General features: G+C 35.7%; 1 protein-coding gene across 2 annotated transcripts in view; it reads right to left on the bottom strand.

Moving 5' to 3' along the window:
• Window positions 1–5,456: 5,456 nt before the first annotated feature.
• Window positions 5,457–25,335, bottom strand: part of UBE2K (ubiquitin conjugating enzyme E2 K) — a 69,815-nt gene continuing 49,936 nt past the window's right edge. For both annotated transcript variants that reach the window (XM_073891551.1, XM_025887269.2), the window contains 4 exons: window positions 18,301–18,383; window positions 10,293–10,392; window positions 6,046–6,174; window positions 5,457–5,730 (listed from right to left, as the gene is read on the bottom strand). In XM_073891551.1, coding sequence (XP_073747652.1) covers window positions 5,656–5,730; window positions 6,046–6,174; window positions 10,293–10,392; window positions 18,301–18,383 — 387 coding nt within the window. In that variant the 3' untranslated portion in view covers window positions 5,457–5,655. The remainder of the gene's footprint in view (window positions 5,731–6,045; window positions 6,175–10,292; window positions 10,393–18,300; window positions 18,384–25,335) is intronic.

Here is a 25,335-nt window from a genome sequence, read left to right as displayed (position 1 = left end):
CAGGACACAAGGTCATTCATCTAATATAATGCAAATAATAATGTGCATAAAAAGGAATACATGTACTTCACATATTAAAAATGAACTGAGGAATAAATACAATAATTAAAGAGCTGTATGTTAGTTGTGAGTGAAAAGGCACTACTAGTTGCCCTTAACTCAAGTTAGGCATACTCTGTACATGCAGCAAAGCTTTTATGCTGTAAATGAGAAACAAAGTATTAGGTATATTAACTCTGTTAAGAAATATACTTTGGGTTTCTCAAATGTCTAAGTTTCACAGTATTTGTCTTATTTTACCTTTATTAATAAAAGGCTCTATAAATATTGTACACTGAGTATTTAAACAGCTTGGCCTTTTTGACTTTGGTTCTATATCTTACTAAAAGGTACTACTTTACAATACGGAGATTAGAATACAGTTGTGCTTTAATGTCTTTTTACTGAAATGGGGTAAAATGAACATTACAACATGAATGCATGGATAGTATATTACTGTAGGACATACTCCTATGAGGTATTAGAGAATTCATGTTATCTCACTGAAAATCTTTAATTCTTTGATAACTGAAACAAAACTTATACCAAGTGTTTACTACCCTATAAATCTGACCATCCTTTGCTAGGGGTTGGTATGAGAGCTCACTTGAATTCCATATGTTATTCTTGATTTAATATGTAAAGATCCAGCTTGCTCCATGAAAAGAGCACTTCATACTGATATTCCCATCAGGAGCAATTCCATCTCCAGGCTACAGAAAAGTCATAGGTCTGCTGAAAGCTGGTTATGAATGCCCTAGAGACATAAAGTAACAATCAGTTTTGCCATGTAAAAAAACTAGTACAAACCCTAACCAATTGTCTCTTTTAATTATCAGTATTAGAGGCAGGGGATAATCCAAGAATAGTAACCCAGGTCTTTCTGAAACAATTCAAGAGTCTTTTCCATGGGAACAGGCACCCTCCTTTCCAGAATTACTTGTGTGCATAGATGAAAACAGAATAAACATTACCTTCAGTATCAATTCACTCTGGATTACTCTAAATTTTGGATTAGGACCTAGCCAAATAATGTTCTATTTTCAAATAAATAACTTTAAACAGTTTCAACGCATTTTAAAATTCAAAGATCTAATATAATTTATCCCATTTATCACCATATGCTCATTACTATGAACCTTGTCTAGGAGACAGATCTACTTGCTTCTTTTTCTTGCTCAAAGTAATGTGGAAGTTTAACCGCCTACCTAGATGAATACCCAGAAAGAAGATATAAACCATTTTCAGGGGAAAACATGCATGCATTTATTTTTAAGAATTCCCAGTAAGGGGGGGAAAAAAAATTCAACATCTTTAAAAATGTGTTTATTTTTTAAAAAATCAGTTGTGTACAAAAGTGTTTCGTAGTTTTTAATTCTCAAGACAAATACCCAACCCTCCACCCATAGCCCACCCCACTTCAATGGTCTTTCTGGTAACCCTCCCATTTTCCCCTTACAGGAAGTTAATGGCTCAGAATAGACCCTCCTACAGAATTTATCATCACTAACAGATTGTTTAGAATAGAGATCTAGAGAAGCTAACAAGCAAGGTTCTTTCTCAGTGAGGTTAATGAGAATCCCTATAATGGCAGTAGACTTCCAGCAGACACCACAACAAAGCACCATCAATTGCTGAAAGCTAAAAAATAGATTATTATTTTCAATAGTATTTCATTTTCTATTGGAAAAGTCTTTAAATTACATTAAATAAGTCTCTTTCCCCCCAAAGAAATAGTCTAGCTTTTATTATGATGCCTGTAAAAAGTAGGTAACAGCAAGCACACAAGGATCGTTTAACAGCACAGTGCAATGATTTGTATTCACTCATCCCTAGAACCAAACTGATAAACTGTGCCACACCTGATTATATATATAGCAGCATGGTTGAAATAACCAAGCAAAAGGTGACACATTCACAACTTACATTTAGGTGACGATCACAGGCTTATGAGGGTAGATCAGTCCAATAAAGCAGTAACAGAACAAACAGGACAAGGGAGAGACTAACATTCCCCTATCCCTATGCCACAAGATTTTTGATCCATATTGCAACAGTGCAAACAGAACATGTGACATTATATGTTAGACACTGCAGGAAAGTAACATTTGGGAAAAAGGCTATTTATCAGTACATACTTCAAGTTGCCTTCTTCCCCAGTGATAGCAAACAGCTGATGTTAAGCATTTATTTTAAACTGGTACTAAAGGAATGGAAATGCAAATTTTTTAAACCAATGGTTTGTACCCTGGAATTGAAATTTCTTGAACTAGAAAAAGTGATTAATACATCATTTTGTAAAAGTCCATGAAATAAAGTTAACTGTAAACGGACAGCTTCCTTTATCATATCCAAACATTGTTTCCATCTATGTACAAGGAAGTATACCTGGCTCCAACCCTTCCCTGCCCGAATCCATCTTAAATCTTTAAAACAACAACAAAAATGCTTTATTTCCTGTGTCGCTACAAGTACTGTGGGAACATTATCATACCCTTGCTGCAGAGTTTTAAAAGCTCAAATCAGGCATACACTTATAGCCAAGATCTGCTTTTCACATCGATCAACTTATTAATAAGCAGCCTAAACAGTAACACAATATGCTGCATTCTGTAGTGCATAAATAAGCAATATCCACTCTAACTGCCAATTCTTTCTTATACTTTAAAAAATTATTTTTGCATAGTTTTAAGCGCCATCACAAATGTGAAATACTTCCAAAAAGAAAAAAGTCAGTCTTTCATTTCATAGATTACTCTTCTCAAAAGCAAAATACCCAGAATCCAAACATATATATACTTGAATGTATTATGTGTTTAAGTAAACCACAGTCACAATTCCAAATATTTGGGGGAGCCAACTCAGAGAATCTAATTTAGTACAAAGTTCTCAAATACTGATATACCACCTACTGTATACTTACTTGGGTAACAAATTGCTATTCATTCATGATCTGTAGTGAAATTCTACTATACAGCTAAGTATTTGTCCTTTTAAAAGTTGGGCACATACCCAGGAAATAGACCCAATTATAATAAAAACCTACCGAAATATCAGCGACCTCTAGCAAATCTGCCTGCCCTAAATGAGATATTATATATATATATATGTTAAATATATATATATTTAACCATAATTTTTGAGGCCTTCACAACTGATGAATCACAAAAAATTGAGAATTATAAAAATAATTTCCACCAGGGTACCTTTTCTCTAGACCTGCAATTTTAGTGTTTTAGTGTCCTTTTCCCAAACCCTTAAGACCAGAGGAAAAAAAGCAATTGCCTTAATTTTTGTTTGGGAAAACTACATTTATCTGTAGAGAAGTGAAAAACAAGAAACAGAAGGAAAGTGGGAAATGCACCAGAAAGGAAAGGGGGATTATCACATTTAATGTAAATGAGGTAAATATATTTTTGAAATGAAAAATGCATTATGGAAAACCTCTTTTACCAAATATTGTACTTTTCAATTTCCTGGGCACTGAGGATACTGAATTGTAGTTGGATGAGATTACCTATGGGGTTAATGTGCTTAAAAATCAAAGGCAAGGTATAAAGGTATAGCTGCCTCCAAGAGCTAAGTATGTAATGTTTGACCTTAGTAACCTCTGAGTTCATTCTCTCTTGTCTAACCACAGGACAATTAAATATACCCTGATAATACAGGCAAATAGCAAATTGGGTAGATGTGTTTGATATTGAAAATAATCCAGATATTACCAAGCCAACCCTCCACTAAAAGAAAAAGAATTAATTCTAACCAACGGTGGAACAAAACTGTCCACATTTCATACAATCCCAACCTTACTTCAAAATATAAAGAAAAGTACAAGGTTTTAGCTATTTAAAATAAATAAAGAAAAATCTTGTTTCCTTTGGCATCTTTAGAAAGTAACTAAACTATAACAATTAAAGGAGGTGATTGTATAAAGAAATTTATGCTTAAGCAAACATATAGGGGAAAAAAACATAGCAACTTGTGTTTAGTATGCAATAGTATCAACTACAAGAGCTTACTATTAATTAGCCTTACAAGTTTTTGGAAGAACCTTCACATCTTTAACATTACAATATATTTAATAATGGTTCTTTTATTGCTTCTAAGATTATTGAGAAGTCAAATGAAATTATGCTGAATTTATGGTTCAAAACTATTTTCCAAACACTTAATGATTATAATTTAGGATAAATAACACTTGAAGAAAGCAAACCTTTTATAATATGACTTTCAATATACAGCCTTACTTTAATTCATTCTCATTCCATTACATTGTTATTTGCATTGGTCCTGAAAATTTAATAAGAACTGTGTTTCTATGTATAGAACTGTCTGCATAAATCCATTTCAGCCTTCATAAAATGGTCACATTAGTGTTTGAGCTTGCAAAACTAATAATTTTCAAACTTTTGAACTTAGAATGAAATGTAACTTTAATACGAATAGAAAGTCTGACTATGTACAAGAAAAGGTAAAGTTTTCAATTCTCATCAGAAACATCATAAAGAAAGCTAGATTTATAACACACTTCTATTCCTATGTGTATCTGAAGTATGTACAGTAAAACACCACACAGCTTTCATGTGTCAATAGGGGCAAATGCAAGCAAGAGTGACTTGTAAAGTACCTGATAAAGCAATCTCTATAAAGCCAAAATTAGGCTAAAAAACTGCCAACAGTTGATTGCATCCTTGCAAGTTCTCAAAGAAAATTTCATCAGTTTAAAAATAGAAAAATGTCAAATTCACTGAAAAACTAAGTTGGGTTCTTTCATTAAATCTTGGGAATACTACAACATTAAGTATTTACTGTTTTTGCAAGAGGAACAAAATTGGCAGCTCCATTTTTACATTATTACTCACATAGGAAAGTTTTAAGAGTGAAGAACTGTAACAAAACATTCCAAATGGACAACCTAAAAATGGAGCAAGGGATACTGCCCCTCGGCATTTTCCTCCACCAAATATAGAGAAATTTACTATTAGAATATTAGCTGTGTGTGGTAAGAGGGGGAAAAATAGATATGGTGTCCCAGTCTGTTGACAAGGACAAAAAGGCTCTGAATAGGTCACCATCTTCAATTCTGGATAAATCTCATATTTAAGAATTCTCAAATGCTTAAAATGGTGGTCTTTTCAGCTACCCATCCTAAGAAGTCAAGTACAAGCATGCAAGTAAATTCACAGGCACAGAGGATCCATGTTAAAAACAGTTAAGGTAGCTGTGATGCAACACCAACAATTTGAATGGCCCTGACACACTCAAAATATTATCTTAATTATTCAACAAAATCCTGAAGCAAACTCTTGCTAGTCTTGGTACACTGCTAAACACTAAAGTAGCATGTTTTTTCCATGGTTTTAGCTTAGCTCAAAGAATTTTTACACTATTAAGAAAAAAAATTAAAGTATTTCCCCTTTTTAAATTTACACAGACGTTTAATTAGCTTTATTTACAGAGCAGGGATTTTTTTCAGTCTCCAATGTTGCCTAGATAACATCATTAGGCAAGAATGCCAGTTTAAAAGAAATCTATGCAGAATCCTAAAAATAACAGATGTTGATGCTCCTCAAGAAGGGGCAAGCTTGACTATATCAGCAGCTCTTTCTCTATGCCTCAGTTACTCAGAAGCAATTCTGTTGCAGTCTCTACATCCCATGATTTTGAAGACAAGGCCACTATTACCGCATTCTGTAGAGAAGAAAAGGGGACAAAAAAAACAAATCTCAAAATATTTTTAAAATACTGAATCATGCACTATCTTTATATTGAGAAAGCACACCTTGTTTTCTTAAGTTGCCTTGTATTTGTAGTGCATAAAAAGCTTCTAAACCAATGACTGGAATTAGCAAAAGGAAAAGAAACGAATCACTGATTGTAGTAACAGAAGAAAGTTTATAAAAACTAGATTTAGAGTATCTTTGAACCACTTTTGTCAGCCAAGGATCTGCAGCAATAATTTAACTCAATCAATGTATCAAAATAAGCAAGCCTTTTGGTACTTACCCTATCAAAGCCCATAGCACATAGGTTTTCTATTTTTTTGGTGTATTCTGGACTAGAAACTGGTGCTCCAGCATACACATGTGCCCAAAGTCGAGCTGTCTGTTTGAACATTTCAGGATTTTGTTTGTACTACAATGAAGAAACAAATTGAATGACATGACAATGCAGTCACAATATTCAATAGTAATTACCTAAGAACTGGCTTTTTCTAAGTAAAAGTAATTTACATTTAAAATGTAATTGATTCAACTTTCTGTTGCATATAAGGTCACTCAAGAAAAAAGGTCCGACCTGAAGCTGTGATTCACAAGTGTTGGCTAAAAAAAAAGACCAATTATATTTATGAACTTTAATCTCCAATTTCAATAGATATAAGTAACAGAAAACTAATACTAATTGAAGTGAGGTACAGACATGTTTCTGAACACTGCAAAGTGTCAAACATTATACAACCAAACAAAATTGTTTTCTTCTAAAATTGTATGGACATTAACTAACAAATGTGACAGACTTTTGTATTAACCACAGCTCAGAAAAAAATACAACTAGACTTTGCTGCTTTGCTAGAACTGTATTCGTATACAATGATTTAAGAAAATACCATGTGCAAAGCCTTTTTAAAAAGATTTTATTTTGGGGGCACCTGGCTCGCTCAGTTGGTAGAGCATGCAACTCTTGTTCTCAGTGTTTTGAGTTCAGGCCCCATGTTGGGCATGGAGCCTACTTAAAGGAAAAAAAAAAGATTTTTAAGTAATCTCTACACCCATCATGGGGCTCAAACTTACAACCCTGAGATCAAGAGTCACATGCTCCACTGACTCAACATGGAGTTTCTTTTTTTTTAAGATTTTATTTATTTTTTTGTCAGAGAGCGCACAAGTAGGGAGAGCTGCAGGTAGAGGGAGAGGGAGAAGGAGGCTCACCAAGCAGGGAGCACGATACGGGGCTCGATCCCAGGATGCTGGGATCATGACCTGCGCCGAAGGCAGACACTTAACCAACTGAGCCACCCAGGAGTCCCTCGATAAACAGTCTCAATTTATAGCATCTTTTGAGATGTTTATGAACTCACCATATAGTACTTCTAAAAGGTAAGACTTCCCATTCTCGTTAGAAAGAGATAAATTCATTCTTAAATACTCTGGAACCAATATTACTTAACAAATGAAGTATAAATTTAAAATAACTGTTCAATTCACTTTAATATTTCTTTTAAAAGCACATGTATTGAATATTTTAAGACTGATCAGCTTCTATTATATATTAAAATGATAAATCTAGTTTCTACCTTAATTCCTAACAAGGAAGTCAAATTACTGAACTCTGAGGAGCTACAGGAAAGCTCTAAGTCCAACTTCAGCCTTTGAGGCTCAGAACTCCACAGGACATCAAAGCTGAGATTCAAGCCATGCTTCTGACTACCAAAAGCAAATCAACAGTACATACATACAGCATGTAAAACCCTAATTCTAAGCACCCTGAAACAAACAACAGTAGAATGTATTAACAAAGATATACATAAAATAAGGAGTGAACAGCTTTTCAAGGGAAAGGAATAGGTTTACTAAGAGGAACCAGGCAGAGGAAACATGGCAGATTGAGTGAAATGACTGGCAGAAATGAACACCATCTTGAAAATGCAGGAGTCCAAGAAATAGTAAAAATTTAGGAGATGAAGCCGGGTTTGTAGACAGTTCAAACCATGGAAAGACTCCTATAAATGAAAGAATCTAGATTTACCAAGTAGGTGATAGCAGAGCTTCTTTAAAAAAAAAAAAAAAAAAGATTTTATTTATTTATTTGACAGGGAGAGACACAGCGAGAGAGGGAACACAAGCAGAGGGGGTGGGAGAGGGAGAAGCAGCTTCCCGCCAAGCAGGGAGTCTGATGCGGGGCTCGATCCCAGGACCCTGGGATAATGACCTGAGCTGAAGGCAGATGCTTAACAACTGAGCCACCCAGGCACCCCCAAAAGCAGAGCTTCTAATAGATTTTTAGTAGTAAAATAAAGTAAGATTTGTACTTTAAAAAGTTCACTGGTATCAATGCAGAAGATGGGATGAGGAAGAGATCGAGGAAGGGACAGCTATCAGAGTAGTTGAATTGAGAATTTTTTTTTTTTTTTTAAGATTTGAGAGGGAGAGTACAGAGGGATAGTGACAGGGAGAAGCAGACTCCCGCTGAGCAGAGAGCCCGTTGTGGGACTCGATCCCAGGACCCTGAGATCATGACCTAAGCCAAAGGGAGACGCCTAACCGACTGAGCCACCCAGGCTCCTGAGAAGTTTTTTAAAATGTGAACTAAGGCAAATCAGAGAAGTATGACAGAGATACTGAAAATGGAATCACCAAGAGAAAAGGAGGCATAGAGAATTCCAACTCTGTGGCTTGGATATTTAACTAAGCTGATGATGGTATCACATAAGGATGGACAAGTTCATAGGATTTAAGATTCTATGTTCAGTATGGGAATGTTGTGCTGAGGTATCCATGAAACATTCATAAAGAACTATCCAGTTCTTTTCTTTCCTTTTTTTTTTTTTTTTAAAGATTTTTATTTATTTATTTGACGGAGAGTGAGAGCAGGAACACAAGCAGGGGGAGTGGGAGAGGAAGAAGCAGGCTTCCCGCTGAGCAGGGAGCCCAACGTGGGGCTCGATCCCAGGACCCTGGGATCCTGACCTGAGCCGAAGGCACATGCTTAACAACTGAGTCACCCAGGCGCCCCTAGAACTATCCAGTTCTGAATAGGCTCTTGGGCTCAGGGAGAAGTCAAGCCTAAACATTTTCTCAATTTACAGGTGATAATATCAGTGTGGATATGATCATCCAAGTGACCATATGTAATGGAAAATAAAAGGAACAATGTCTAAACCAAGGAACTCTATTTAAAAGGAGGAAGAAGAGAAATTGTAGGAACTATGAAGGAACAACTACAACTACCAAGATGAGAACAGAGTAGTATCTCAGAAGTCAAGAGAAGAAAAAAATTCTAGGTCGGGGTGGGGGAAAAAAAGGCTCAGTAAATCCTAATGGCTTAGAATAGGGGTTGAGGCAAACTTTCTCACAGGAGCAGATAATAATTATTTCAAGCTTTCAGACCATACCGTTTTTGTTGCAACTACTCAACCCTGCCACTTGTGGCTGGAAGGTAAACAAATGGATGTGGCTGTATTCCAATAAAACATTATTTACAAAAATAGTAAGTCTAGCTATAATTTGCTGACCTCTGCCTTGGAGATCAGATCAGAAGTGAAAAATATTTATTCCATTTGGCAATTTTAAGATCCTTCGTAACTTTTACCATGCCATTTCAGCCACAGCCGGAGCTGGTTAAAATTATCATCAGGTGGGGGAGAACATGGAGCAAATGTTTTACAACCTGAACCTCAGAACTGTGATCCTCCAAGGAAGTGCTACTTGAAGAAAAGAAAAAAAGTCGAATGGCTTCTCAGGCATTTTGTTTCCTGTGCACATAAAAGCCATAGCTGCAGTAGAGTGGCCCGTGTTTTGAGCACTCAGATTTCAGTTCTTTTTTAAAAGATTTTATTTATTTATTTGACAGAGAGAGACACAGCGAGAGAGGGAACACAAGCAGGGGGAGTGGGAGAGGGAGAAGCAGGCTTCCTGCCGAGCAGGGAGCCCGATGTGGGGCTCGATCCCAGCACCCTGGGATCATGACCTGAGCCGAAGGCAGACGCTTAACGACTGAGCCACCCAGGCGCCCCAGATTTCAGTTCTCTTAAAAGTGAAAAAGGGATCGACTGACCGTTCATTGTTGTTCCGTAACTAGTGTAAAATATGTATATGTTTAACTTTATTTTTATAACATGCAAATACATTTAAATTTAGTTACAAAAAATTATCACCAGGAAGGAATTATCACTAAATGGAGCGATAGATAGATACACACACGATTAAGCAGGTATAGTAAAATCTCAATCACAGAATCCAGATGTAGGTAGGAATATGGGAGTTCACTATATAAATCTTTTGACACTGTGTGTTTGAAAATTTCCGTTAGTTTTTTTTAAAAACCATCTATCATATATCCAATTAAATTAGGATATTAAAAATCAATAAAGTTTTTACTATGACAGCTGACAAAATAATCTTACCACAAGAAAGAAAAGCACTTCCAAATTTAGTTTCAATAGAACCACGCACATGTGTTAATACTGCAAACCATTATAGTAGTAGAGACTCATAGGTAAACATAAGGACGTCTTTCAAAAGCAGCCATCTTACCTGATTTGCTACTACTGCATCCTGTGGATCATCTGGTTCTGCAGCTGCCAATAGGGCTTGCAATGACAATAATACCGTGCGGAGAGTCATTGCTGCTGCCCTAAAAATCAAAACAGGAAAATATCGCAGTTAAGAACATGCTGCATGACAAAAGCAAAGTGGATGTTTTCTGAATAAAATATAAAAACTACTGGAGCTAAAAAAAAAAATCTAGATTTTATCTTAATCATGTAATTTATAGAAATTTATATATCTCTCATATTTTTTTTCAGACAAGTCAAACCATCCTGAACTGGACTTGCTTTTCTTACTGTTGTATCCTTCTGGTCAGCTTTACTCATTGACTTTTTATCCATTTCTCTACACATAAAGTGATAAACTAGTATATACAACTTTCTTTCAGTGCCATCCCAAAAACATGTAAAATACCATCAAGCAAATATTTCTTACTTTCAAGAAAGTGTGAAATCATTCCATAACATTCTGACTAGAGCAAGTTATTTGCTTAAAATATATCACTTAATCCATGCATCTATATAAAGCAAGTATTTATCTGAAAGCTTCATGACACTGGAGTTGACAATGATTTCTTGGATAGGACATAGAAAGTGCAGGCAACAACAGAAAAAATAGAGAAATTGGTCTAACTATATCAAAGTTAACTGTGTAGAGAAAAATCTCCCGTGCAAAGGATAAAAATTAACAGAGTGAAAGGCAGTCCAGAGAATGGGAGAAAATATTTGCAAATTATGGATCTGATAAAGGGTTAATGTCTGGAATATATAAAGAACTCCTATAACTCAACAATAAAAACCCAATTAAAAAATAAGAAAGGACTTGAACAGACATTTCTCCAGAAGATATACAAATATCTGATAAGCACATGAAAAGATGCTTAATATCACTCATCATTAGGGAAACAAATCAAACAATGAGATACTACCTCACATCCATTAGGATGGCTACTATCAAAACAAAAAATAACAGTTGTTGGTGAAGATGCAGAGTCATTGGAACCCTTATGCACAGTTGGTGGGAATGCAAAATGAACAACAATTACAGAAAACAGTATAGCAATTCTTCAAAAAACTTAAACACAGAATTACCATATGATCCAACAATTCCACTTGTAGGGAGGTACATATCCAAAATAAGTGAAACCAAGGACTCAGATATTTGTACACCCATGTTTATACAAGGATTATTCACAATAGCCAGAAGGTAGAAGTAACTCACTTCCATCAACCCATGAATGAATAAAATATGGTATATACATACATTGGAATATTATTCAGCCTTACAAAGGAAGATAAATCAGACACATGCTACAACATGGATGAGTCCTGATGACATTATGTTAAATGAAGCCAGGAATAAAAAGATAAATACTATGATTCATGAGGTACCTAGAAAAGCCAAATTCATAGAGACAGAAAGTAGAATGGTGGTTGTCACTGGTTGGAGGGTGAGAAAAACAGGAAGTTATTGTTTAATAGGTATGGTTTCAGTTTTGAAAGATGAAAAGGTGGGAGGGGACAGGGTAGAAGGATGAAGAGGGCACAGAGGACTTTTAGGGGAGTGAAAATACTCTGTATACCACAATGATGGATACATGTCATCATACACTTGTTCAAATGTATAGAATGGACAACACCAAGAGTGAACCATAATATAAACTAAGGACTCTGGGTGACTGAGATAGGTCAATGCAGGTTCCTCAGCTTTAACAAATGTACCATTCTGACAGAGAATGCTGATTATAGGGGAGGCTATGTATATGTAGGGACAGGGAGTATATGGGAAATTTTGGTACCTTCCTCTCAATTTTGCTATGAATCTAGAACTGCTCTAAAAAAATAAAGTCCTGGAGACTGGTAGCATAACAATGTGAATATACTTAGTAATACTCATCTATACACTTACCTGAAACAGTGAAGATTTCCACGTTATATGTCAATTAAAAAAACCAAGATGATAAATTTTATGTCATATATTTTACAATATAAAAAACTTATTATTTTTAAAAGATTTGTCATAGAGAGGGAGAGCAACAGGGAGAGCAGCAGGCAGAGGGCAAAGCAGGCTCCCTGCTGAGCAAGGAACCCAATGCGGGACTCAATCCCAGGACCCTGGGATCATGACCTGAGCCGAAGGGAGACGCTTAACTGACTGAACCACCCAGGAGTCCTTAAAAAACTTTATTTTTTATTTTTTTAAGATTTATTTTTTTTAGGGCACCTGAGGGATCCTGTTCTCCCTCTCCCACTCCCCCTGCTTGTATTCCCTCTCTCTCTCTTTTTTTTTTTTAAGATTTTATTTATTTATCTGACAGAGAGAAACATAGTGAGTGAGGGAACACAAGCAGGGGGAGAGGGAGAAGCAGGCCTCCCGCCGAGCAGGGAGCCCGATGCAGGGCTCGATCCCAGGACCCTGGGATCACGACCCGAGCCGAAGGCAGACGCCCAACGATGGAGCCACCCAGGCACCCCTAAAAAACTTTTTTTAAAGTCAGGAGTTCTTCCCTTAAAGATTTGTAAGTTTTTATTATAAATACTTTCTACTTCTTTTATTTACAGTTTTATTTCATTTGTTTTACTTACAGTCTTTATTGGGAGGACACAAACTATTATAGACCTCAGATTTACAACTTCAAAAATCAGAAACTAAGGACCTAAAGATGAACATTTTGAAAGGGACAGTTTGCTCTCAATATGAAAGGAAAAATCTTAGATTTGATTCATAATAATCTCAATGAGAAAAAGTTATGTTTTCTGTATGCTTCAAATTTTTCATAATGAAATGTTGGGGGAGGTATTTAAAAAAAAAAAGAATTAGTTGGCTAAAAAGAAATCTAAATGACACCTGGAATTAATATTGCATGTCAACTATACCTCAATAAAAAAAAACATAAAACTCATTTAGTTGGTTAAGTGTCTGACTCTTGATTTTGGCTCAGGTCATGATCTCGGGGTTGTGAGATCCATCCCCATGTTGGGCTCCGTGCTGGGCGTGGAGTCTGCATAAAATTCTCTCTCTCCCTCTGCAGCCCCCCTTAAAAAAAAACAAACAAAAGTAAGAGTGGGTGCAGGTAAAAATGAATGAATGAATGAATGAATGAATAAATTTTTTTAAAATGCCAGAGGAAAAAAAAAAACCCCTAAATGCAAAGTTTTAAGCTGGACAAAAAATTAATGGTAAACAGTGACACTGTTTTAATAATCAGTTGTAGTAAAATTATTATTAAAACATAACCTAGAATCATGGAACACTACATCAAAAACTAATGATGTAATGTATGGTGATTAACATAACAATAAAAAATTATTTTAAAAAAATAAAAAAATAAAACATAACCTAGTCTTCTGGCTCTAAATACTATAGCAATTACAACATCTTTGATAGTGTAAAGAAATGTGTACATTTTTGGGGGTGCCTGGGTGGCTCAGTTGGTTAAGCATCTGCCTTCGGCTCAGGTCATGATCCCAGGGTCCTGGGATTGAGCCCCATGTCAAGCTCCCTGCTCAGCGGAGAGCCTGCCTCTCCCTTTCTCCCCCACACCCGCTCATGCTCTCTCAAATAAATAAAATCTTAGAAAAAAAAATTTTTTAAACATGTATGCTGACTGATCTACATTAATTTTTAAATCTAAATTTAGTAATGTGAAAAAGTATACAAGTAAAAATATAATCTTTCATTCCATTTATTGTTCTTTTTACATAGTACTGACTAAATTCATAATGCACTGAGATTTTTTAGGATTCAGTGTAAAAAACAAACCCTAACAGGCAAATAGGAATATGAAATTTCAAAATGTCAGCTAATTTTAATAGTTAATGGATGATGTACCTTATAAATCTATCCTCAGTAAATTAATTTTGCCCAGATCTCAATAAACACAGTTAAGATGGCTAAATAAATATTCATGCATACAGACTCAGAAGGGTCTCCAAAACATACAATAGCTATGTGAATCGTCAATACTGCTGACTAACTTTCTGTTAAGGGTCTTCAGAAGACGATCAATATAATTGATGTTTATTCAAAACACTGACTGCTACTTAAAGAGTATGGCAGCTTTTTTGTTATAATTTTTTATTAAAATATAATAAGCAGAGTTAAATGCTATACATGTGGATGAATTTTTGTATATGTATATACCCATGTAACCAACACATAGATCAAAATTTAGAGTATTTCCAGCACTCAAAAAAAACTTCACTCTTGCAACTCCCTTTCACAACCCTCACATACCCCACCACTGTCCTAATTTCTATCACCATAAATTAGTTTAGGCTTATTTATTTGAGAGAGAGAGAGAGAGAGCATGAGGAGAGGGGCAGAAGGAGAAGCAGACTCCCCGCTGAGCAGGGAGCCCAATGCGGAACTCCATCCCAGGACCCTGAGACCATGACCTGAGCTGAAGGCAGATGCTTAACTGACTGTGCCCCAGTTTTGGCTCATTTTGAATTTTGTAAGAATAGAATCATACAGTATGTGCTTCTTTGTGTCTGCTTTGGTCACTCAACATGTCTGTGAGAATTATCCATGCTGTTTGTGTCAATATGTTTTTTTTTTTTAAGATTTTATTTATTTATTTGACAGAGAGAGACAGTGAGAACAGGAACACAAGCAGGGGGAGTGGGAGAGGGAGAAGCAGGCTTCCCGCTGAGCAGGGAGCCCGATGTGGGACTTGATCCCAGGACCCTGGGATCATGACCTGAGCCAAAGGTAGACGCTTAACGACTGAACCACCCAGGCGCCCAATATACTTTTTTTTTTTAAACTACTATGTAGTGTTTCACTGTACAATTATTCCATCATATATCCATTTTCTTGTTAATAGACATTTGGGTTACTGAATAAATGTGCTATGAGTATTTTTGTACAAGTCTTTTGGGGGACATATGCATTCATTTCTCTTGGATATAGACCTAGAGGTGGAATTGCTAGGCCCTATCAAAGGTGTACGTTTAGCTCTGGTAGATACTGCTGGTTGAGTAGTTGAACCACATTCCTACCATCAATGCATGACAACTATTTATAAGTATGTAGCAGTATCTAATTGTAATTTTAATTTGCATCTCCCTAATAACTAATGATGCTGAGCACTGCTTATCAACCACGTAGGTATTCTCTTAATGCCTGTTCATGTCTTTTAAAAGGGCAGTATCACTGAGTGCAATTTTTATGTGTAGTCATTTTCTTCTATTTCCCCAGGTAAATAGACACCTATAGTCATAATAGGTGTCAGTGGAAAAACATCAGAAAATAGTTTCCACATAGAATACACTGGAGTGTGGAGTTAATAAACCATACTAACATACAGTTGTTAAATATTAAAGGTAAACCGCCATATGTATTAACAAAAGACCAAGAGTTTTCTAGCACACCTATCCCAAATTATTCAATGTTTATTCAATTTATTTTTCTGAAGATTACTACCCTCTAGTTTTCTTTACCAAATTCCAGCTCTGAAGCCTAAGTAAACATGAATATCCACTGACTGTCAATTATACCTCAATAAATTGGGGGGGGGCTTAGGATATCCATGCATACCTAATCTCACCTATTTTTATCTGACGTGTCTTTGACATTTTAAAATATTTCAATTACATAGATATGAAATGAGGCTAAATTCAGCTATTTCACATCTGCCTAAGGAAATGGGAACAGTTGACAACTGTTTCAGTACAAAAGTGCCAAGTTCTCTCTCTACATATATACCATAATTTTTCAACTGTCTATAGGGAGATAATCAGAAGTGGCAGTACTGCTGGCTTAACTCTGAACAAAAAGGGGAGTCAGTGGAAAATTTTAGTCTGGAGCTGTATTTGTTTTTAAAAAGGGATGGATGTGGGGAGGGGGGAGCAGGGAGGAGAGTATCATTCTCTGAGAATTGCTGAGTAGGACAAAGTCAGAAGCAGGGAGACAGGCTACAGTAATCATCGAGGGAAGAGGTAATGCGATTTGGGCCAGGTAGTAGTAAATGAAACTGCTGATAAGATTTTGGATGTTTCACTAATAAGATTTGCAAACAGGGTACAGGGTACCAGAGAAACAAGAACCAAGGATCATGATGAGGTTTTGGCCAGAGCAACTGCAACAATGTAGTTGCCAACAGCTTAGATGGGGTGATGCAGGTTTGGGGTTAGGGGAGTATCAGTTCAGTTTTCAACATGTTTTAAATGTCTACTACATACATATTGAAGTACAGGTGTTAAGCAGGCAGCAGCATATGAGTGTGGAGTCCAAGAAAGATAAACTTATGAGTTGCTGGTATTTAAAAAGTGAAGTTCTAAAATCAGATGAGCATACCAGGAAAGTGAGTATAGATGAAAAGTAGCAGAGATAAAGACTTAGCTCCGAGGTACTCTCATGTGCAAAGCTGCTAGAAACAAGGAGGAACTAGTTAAGAAATCTGGGAATGGGCACAGAAAAGGGCAGAATAGAAGAACTAATGTCCCAGAAACCAAGTGAAAGAAGTACAACGTCTGCAAATATTCATTAGTATCACTGAATGATCGAACTATTATAAGGGGCCTCTGAAATAAATTTATGGATAAAAACACTGAGGCCCACAAACTGCGAAAAGTCACAAATTAAAAGAATGACAGAATAAAATTAGTTCTATTTCACACTATTCCGTGTTTAAGGGTATGGAATACAGATCAAGAAACTAGACCCCAAGAGATGATCTGAGGGAGGAGGCTTTACTCAGATGTGCTATTAGAATGGAAAAGCAAAACCAAACCAACAATTCTTGTCTGTTTATCCAATTACTAAATAAACCAAATCATCCAAACACTAAATGTTGTCATTTTGTTTCACCTTGTTCATGTTCAAGTTCCATCCTTTCCCTTTCTTAAATCAAACACATAGCTTATTACTGTTTTCACCCACTCTGATAACTTTTTTATATACTTGTCTTAGTTTTTTTCCATTCATATTATTAGAATATACCAGGCTCTATTCTAAGAAAATTACATAAAACAATTCATTTAATCCTTTTAACAGCCCTATGAAGTATTAATCCCATCTTGTGAGATGAGGACACTAAGGCACAAAGGCTAGGTAATTTCCTCAAGACCGCAGTTTAGTAAATGGCAGTTAGGATTTGAACTTAATGGCTCCAGGGTAAGAATTCTTAAAACACTCTGCTGCTAAAATCAAATCAGACAAAACATGTTAAAGCACTATAAAGTGCTATGCAAATGAAGACATCACTTTACAAAGGCACTCCTTTCTTACAACTCTGAGAACCTTAACTAAGCTCACTTAACACAACTTTTAACATTTTTCTTGCCTATACCCCATCCACATCAGAGCTGATTACTTCAATACTTAAATTTTTTGTCTTTCACAAATATCTTCCAGAGACAGCAAAGAACCAAATTTACCAAAATAAATTAAATCAAGACTTTTCAAGATGTAATAAGTCACTAATTTTTTTTTAAGATTATATTTATTTCTTTGAGAGACAGCAAAAGCGATCACAGAGGCAGAGAAGTGGACTTGCCGCTCAGTGGAGAGCCCGATGTGGGGCTCGATCCCAGGACCCTGAGATCATGACCTGAGCCGAAGGCGGATGCTCAACCGACTGAGCCACCCAGGTGCCCCATAAGTCACTATTTAAATAATGATTGTGATCTCAATTCTAACACACTTTTTAATAAAGACTTATTTATTTTACAGAGGTGTAGGAGGGATAAAGGGAGAGGGAGAGAGAATCTCAAGCAGACCCCACACTTAGCGCAGAGCCAATGTGGGGCTCAATTGAGCTCATGACCTGAGCTGAAACCAAGAGTCAGATGCTTAACCAACTGCAACACCCAGACACCCCAACATATTTTTGATCATGCACTTAAGAGACTTCATAAGGTTTTAAAATTACAGCCCAAATAAGAGAAAGTATAATATATGCTTATGTGTTTTGAGGCAATTACATGCATAACACTCTAAATATAGCCTTGGAATTGACAGGGAAGAAAGTGAATTCAAAATCTCTTACCATTGATCTTTCAGGATATCCAAACAAATAGCCCCTGTGACGGAACTAATATTAGGATGCCATATTTTAGTGATAAACCGGACCTAGAATATAAAGCACACTTGAGTTTTTAAATAACAGAAATAAAACACATGTAGTTCAAGTATAATGACAAGAAAATGAAATCCTCAGATTAAAAAAATAAAGTCCATACTTACATTACTATCATTTTGCCTAGCTGAAGGGAAGGGTGTAGAAGACAAAGCATTCAGCAAGCTGAATGTTGTCAGTGACATACATTCTTTTTAAAACTTTTAATAAATGCTCCGCCCCTAAAGAAACCCAACAATTACCAGGTGTTTACAATTTACCTAGCATAATAGTCCATGCTATGAGAACTACAACACAGACTAAAATCTAGTTAGGTAAAGTAACATAAAATTAATATAGACAGTAAATGGCAATTTATTTAGTGTCAAGTAGGATGTAGCATAGCATTGAAGGACAAAGTAAGCAAAATCAGTACATGGAAGCATTTTAGTAGTAAGTGGCGGTAAGACGGCTCCTAAATTTTCTGTAGAAACTGTTTTCTCAGATTTTAAAAAAATAATTCAACAAATATTTGAAAGACACTGGCACTAAGGAGACACAGAGGCTTAGAGTTTAAAAAATTTATCCCAAATCAAATAACTAGTTAGCAAGAGAACCGTATGCAAACTTACACAATCTCATTTCAGATTCTGAGTCTCTAATCACCTCATTATTTGTCTTAGCATGGATAAGAAACCAACAAAATGAAAATGATCTAACAGACCACCAAGAAATGAAATCCAGTTCATCAGCTCTTACTTTGAGCTTCTGAAGGACCAAGTATTATTATTATTTGGAGAGGGACCTATTATTATTATTATATCTGACACATGTAATAGTCATCTGAGTCAAAACTCCTTTACACTTAATAGATTAATTATTATAAGTCAAGCATTGTTTTTTTTTTTTTTTTAAGTAGGCTCCACCATGCCCAGAGTGGAGCCCAAGTGGGGCCTGAACTCACGACCCTGAGATTAAGACCTGAGCTGATATCAAGAGTCAGATGCTTAACCACCTGAGCCACCCAGGTGCCCCAAGCAAAGCAATGTTTTAAGTACTCTACAAAAATTAACTCGTCAATATGTGCTCTAAATCTAATCCATTTATGGAAAGAAGCTAAGCAGATAGCTTCCACTTCTCTCCTTGTGACTGGATTTGTCTATACTACCTGTTATTACTTCCTCACCTAATTACTCACTAACTTATATGCTAAAAAAGAACTTCAAGTTACCAATGACTTCAAAACACCAAACTGATGGAATCTTTCCATGCCTTGATCCTTTTTAATTCTTGCCTGCAAAGGTATCTACTTCTCTCAATCCACAGAATCACCAAATTGTTAAATAAGACGTCTCATCATCCTACACTTGGGTTACTAAACAGTCTACTGACTTTAATACCTTCCGTTTGGTTTCTTTCAATCCGTTCTCCACATTGAAACCAAGAGTACCCTTTAAAACGACTGATTCACCACCCTACTTAAGGCCCTTTAATGACTTCTCATTCCCTTAAACTGACCCCCTAGCCTATCTCTCAAGTCATCTTAAAAGAAATTTTTTCCCCCTTTGGGCCTTTAATACCTGTTTCCTGTCGCAATAACACATGTTGATGCCCTCTTCTCCTGGCTAATTCCTACTTAATCCTTTCAATTTCCACATCACTTCTTCCTGATTTGTTCTCACAGCACCCTATATTTTCCTATGTCATCATACTGATCACACTTCTATAATCTCTTTCATGTCTGGCCTTCCCTAAAAGGCTCAGTTATCTCTCCTGCTTACGAGAGCCTCCCAAGTACCCAAAGTGTCTCAGACTGAATGAATATGCAATTAACATTATGACAAACCTGTTATTAGAGCTAATCAGCATCCCTCTCAAATATAGAGCAGGTCAAAGAAGACAGGCATACAGGGCTTATGTTCAACAAACATTTCTTCCTAATAGATATAACCACGATATTCATATCTTAATTTCTACCATTGAGTTTAAAGTATAAAAAATACAAAATAACCATATGCCATAATTTCAGTAACTCAAGGACATTACAGCATTTTGTGACTTTAAAACAAAAATTGGGGGGTGCCTGGGTGGCTCAGTTGTTAGGCGTCTGCCTTCGGCTCAGGTCATAATCCCAGGGTCCTGGGATCGAGCCCCGCATCGGACTCCCTGCTCCGCGGGGAGTCTGCTTCTCCCTCTCCCACTCCCCCGGCTTGTGTTCCCTCTCTCGCTGTGTCTCTCTGTCAAATAAATCAATAAAATCTTAACAAAAATTGGTTCAATCTTTTCAACACTGGAAAAAGAATTTTATTTCATTTTTTAAAAAAGATTTTTATTTTTAAGTGATCTCTACACCCAATATGGGGCTCAAACTCACAACCCGGAGATCAAGAGTCACATTCTCCACTGACTTAGCCAGCCAGGCGCCCCAAGAATTTTAAATTACTACTTAAGTCATCAGAAGGTTTATGATTAGGCAAGTGATCTAAGGTGTCTTTCTTTTCAAAGAGAAGTCTTCAATACATGATCTCTATAGACTCTATATGAAAACAAATATGCATATATGCAGGATCAAAGAACTATTTGTTACTTTGTACTAATCTATATTTTTAGGAATAGATACCTTTGAATTTGCAAATGATGTAGTAAAAAAATTTTCAAGAGGACATTCCATCACCCACTAGTATGGATGTAAGTATTTATTTAGTAGTTTTTTCTGTGGTCTACCATTCTTTATCTCCTATTCCCCTTTTGTTATTATCTATCAAGTACCTCATTTCTTAGATTTTTCACGTCTTTTTCCTTCTTGAGCCTTAATATCACTAGTGGTATCCACATGTGGTCCAGAATTGTGTCCTATTATTCTATACCCAATTAATATCTACTGTATTTGTCACTTTTTCTCATAGTGCTAACACCTCTGTTGTTTATCAACAAAAATGTAGAATCAAAACAACTTGGAAGGGATGAAGCGTAAGAGTAAAAAACAATACAAGGACACTTATTATGATCTATGTTAGTCATTTGACACTGATTACAAAACAGGTATGAAATGGTTTATACTATTAAAAGACTTAACTAATCACAATTCAAGCCTCCTTATTTTCACCAATGAAACTAATACCAGCACTATCTGGGTAAATTCAGAATACTCATTACCTTTGAGGAACACTCAAAAAAATTATATAGAAATATAAAAAATATAAATATAAACAAATATTTATAAAATATAAATTTATTAAAATATTAAAAAATTAAAGAATATTAAACATTTTATACAGAAATATTAATCTTAACACCATGTACACAGTGCGACCAGACCAAAATGTAGGAGACTATTCTTATTATCTACATTGGCACACCATCATCACTAATCTATTTTTTTTCATCACTAATCTTATCTCCTCCTGGAGGACAGTATTCTATTCATTCACTCTTCAGTTCAAACATTTCAGTAACTACTTCATGGTAAATGTAAGCTCACATTTCCACTGAATTTCCAGTTTCAAACTTGGAACTCAAGGACATTATGCTATTAAACCAGCTTTAACTAAATTATTGTACCAAAAAAATGCTATTTTAAATATGTATGTGCAGATGGGCAGACCCATTAAAAGTTATTAGTAATGGTACTTATAGTCAATTTCACATATAAAACTACATTTACAATGTCAAGGAAAAACAGGAAAATTCACAACCTAATCTCTAATACATAACTGGACAAATCATTGAGCTAGAGTTTTCCTAATTTAATGAATTTTTTCATTAATAGTATATTATAATTCACTTCAGAAATAACACTGTATGCATTGAATTAAACTCCTTCTACAAGATATATCTTCTCTATTTAGAAGCAAACCTTCTGTTCTTCAGGTTAATAAATTATTGCAGAATAATAAATGGAAATACTCTGTGACCACTGGTTATCAAACATGTAAGTTTCAACCTTGTGCAATTTTAGCTGCACAACAGAGAGAAAATATAACCAGCTACACATTATCTCATGAGGCTTAAAATTAAATCTGAGCCTACATATTAAACATATGTAAACAAAATCCAGCAAGAAATTTACAAATACTCTCCATTTTTTCCATTATATTTACCAATCAGTATAAATTCAATGTAGTACATATCTAGAACACATTTATAATGTTCATTCACATTTACTGCAAAAGCTTAATGCCATAAATGGGATGAGTACCATATTTAAAAGAATACTAAATTACAACTAAGATTAACTAGTTGAAGCCAGAGGGAGACACATTAGAATGATTAAAGGAAGACTTTTCTAAATCTTGAAGCTATCTCAATATGGAATGTCTGGAATTAGGATAGTAGTGGCCTGAAGAACAATAGGAGATCTGTTCTCCTGTTATGAGTCTATTTTTCCCACTGTGCTAAGAAAAGGAGAGTGAGAGAGGGACTAATAAAACACTGATTTCAATGATTAAATAAAATAATATATTAATGCCCGAAACAGAGCCCAGGCTATGCAATCACTTTGGAGCTATATGAGACTATAGAGGGAAAAAATTAAACAATTTCACTGAGATTATAATTCACCCATTTAAAGTATACAACTCCACCATGGTTTTCAGTACATACACAGAGCAACCATGTAACCATCAGCAGTCACTCCCCATTCCTTCACACACCCCAGTCTTAAGCAACCACTGACCTATTTTTTGTCTCTATGGATTTGCTTCTTCCAATGTTTCATATAAATGAAATCATACAATGTGTGGCCTTTTGTGTCTGGCTTCTTTCATGTAGCATGATGTTTTCAAAGTTCACCTATCTTATACCATATTATCAGTACTTCATTTGTTTTTATAACCAAAAAATATTCCATGGTATGAATATGCCACATTTTATTTATCCATTCAGTAAATGGGCATTTATGTCATTTCTACTTTTTGGCCATTATGAATAGTGCTGGTATGAACATTTGTGTACAAGTTGTTGTGTGGACATGTTTTCATTTCTACTGGGTAGGTACCTAGAAGTAGAATTGATAGGTCATAAGGTTAACTCTATGTTTACCATTTTGACCAAACTATGTTCCAAAGCAGCTCCAACATCTTAATTCTCACCAGCAATGAATGAGAATTTCAATTTATACAGGAAATATTAAGTGTCAATGCTGTACTTTCAAATGATGTCACAGAACGAAGCCATCAGGCTACTTCAAGAAGGGATTTTTAGAGTGGTAGCATTAACCAGTATAATATTTACATAGTGCTTATTCTGTGTAGGCACAGTTATATAAGTATTACTCTATCTCAGGTACCATGAATTATATAATACACCATTACTTTATGTACCCTGAGAAAGAAAAAAACTCTGCCAATTAAATTATGACATGTCATCAACGAAAGGTATATCTTAATTTCAGAGATATTAAATATGTGAAAAAGGAGCGCCTGCCAGTTAGGCATCTGCCTTCAGCTTGGGTCATGATGCTGGGGGTCCTGGGATCGAGCACCAAATCCGGCTCCCTGCTCCTCGGGGAGTCTGCTTCTCCTTCTGCCCCTCCCCCTGCTTGTGCTCTCTCAGTCTCTCTCTGTCTCTCTCTCTCTCAGAAAATAAAATAAAAAAAAAAAACTTAAAAAAAATGTGAAAAAATGTTTCTGAGAATTATTACAATAATTTGTACATGGATTAATGCCTTTAATCTTTATAATCCTACGTGAGGATTTTATAAATGAGGCAACTAGGGCACACAGCTTGCCTAAAATCATAAAGCCTAAAATTATAAAACTGGCTGGCTCAGTTAGAGCATGTAGCTCTTGATTTTGGGATAGTAAATTTGAGCGCCACATTGGGCAGAGACTACTAGGGAAAAAAAAATTATAAAGCCAGTTAAATGGCTGAGGTGGATTTGAACTTTGGTGGACTGCTCTTATTCTTGGTGGAGTCATATTTACTGTTTTAGAGATTATGCCCTCATTCCTTCCTCATATCAGGTTCAAAAAAGTAGAGCACACTGAGCCTTATGGGATTCGGGTTCCATTTAACCTCTAAGCCTCAGGTCCTTCATTTATTAGAACGGTTAAGATTGTTTCAGGAAAGGCATATAAAATTCTTAGCACAAACCAAGTGACAGCTGCTACTGCCATTACTTAATAGTAAAAAAATGTAGTGGCTGAAAGCAGTCTCTTTTGAGGTCTTTCCTTCTCCTTATTTCCATTAAAAATTTTTTCTAGGCTAAGAGGGCATCCTTAACCTTTAAACATTTAAAATCTTCTTTTGTTAAATTCATAGTACTCAACAATTAAAGTATCCTCAAGCATGTATTCATTCCAGTGATACCATTAAAACCTAGACTGAATCCAGTGGAGGGTAACCAGGATGAGGATGAAAATTAAGTCACAGATCTAAGATGACGGCTTAATAATAGAGGTCATCTCTAAATGGTCATATTGAAAAATGTTTTCTTTTTTTTTATAATTCACTACATAACTTTCTCAAATATCTACAAAAAGCACAAACTACCTTTCTAAACAAATGTTTATTTATTTTAGAAAAGAGAGAGAGACAGCATGAGGGGGAGTGGCAGAGGAAGAGAGAATCTCAAGCAGGCTCCATGCCCAGTGCGGAGCCCAACGCAAGGCTTGATCTCACAACCCTGAAATCATGACCTGAGCCGAAATCAAGAACTGGATGCTTAACCGACTGAGCCACCCAGGCGCCCCCAAATTACTCTATATAATAGAGAAAAAAAAATTAAGAAAAAAAAGAATCAACCAGCTTAAAAGGTAGAAACAGCCAAAATGTCCCTTGATGGTTGAATGGATAATGTGGCATATATGAACAAGGGAACACTATTTAACCTTAAAAAGGAATAAAATTCAGATATATGCTGAAATATGAATAAACCTTGAAGACATTATGCTAAGTGAAATAAATCAGATACAAAAGGACAAACATGGTGTGATTCCACTTAACTGAGGTACCTTAATCAAATTC

Source organism: Callorhinus ursinus, unplaced genomic scaffold (genome assembly GCF_003265705.2).
Source record: "Callorhinus ursinus isolate GAN/ISIS: 27379988/994484 unplaced genomic scaffold, GSC_fseal_2.0 scaffold4, whole genome shotgun sequence".
Classification (NCBI taxonomy): domain Eukaryota; kingdom Metazoa; phylum Chordata; class Mammalia; order Carnivora; family Otariidae; genus Callorhinus; species Callorhinus ursinus.
The sequence above is the reverse complement of the archived record's forward strand: the minus strand, read 5'-3'. Positions and strand labels throughout refer to the sequence as shown.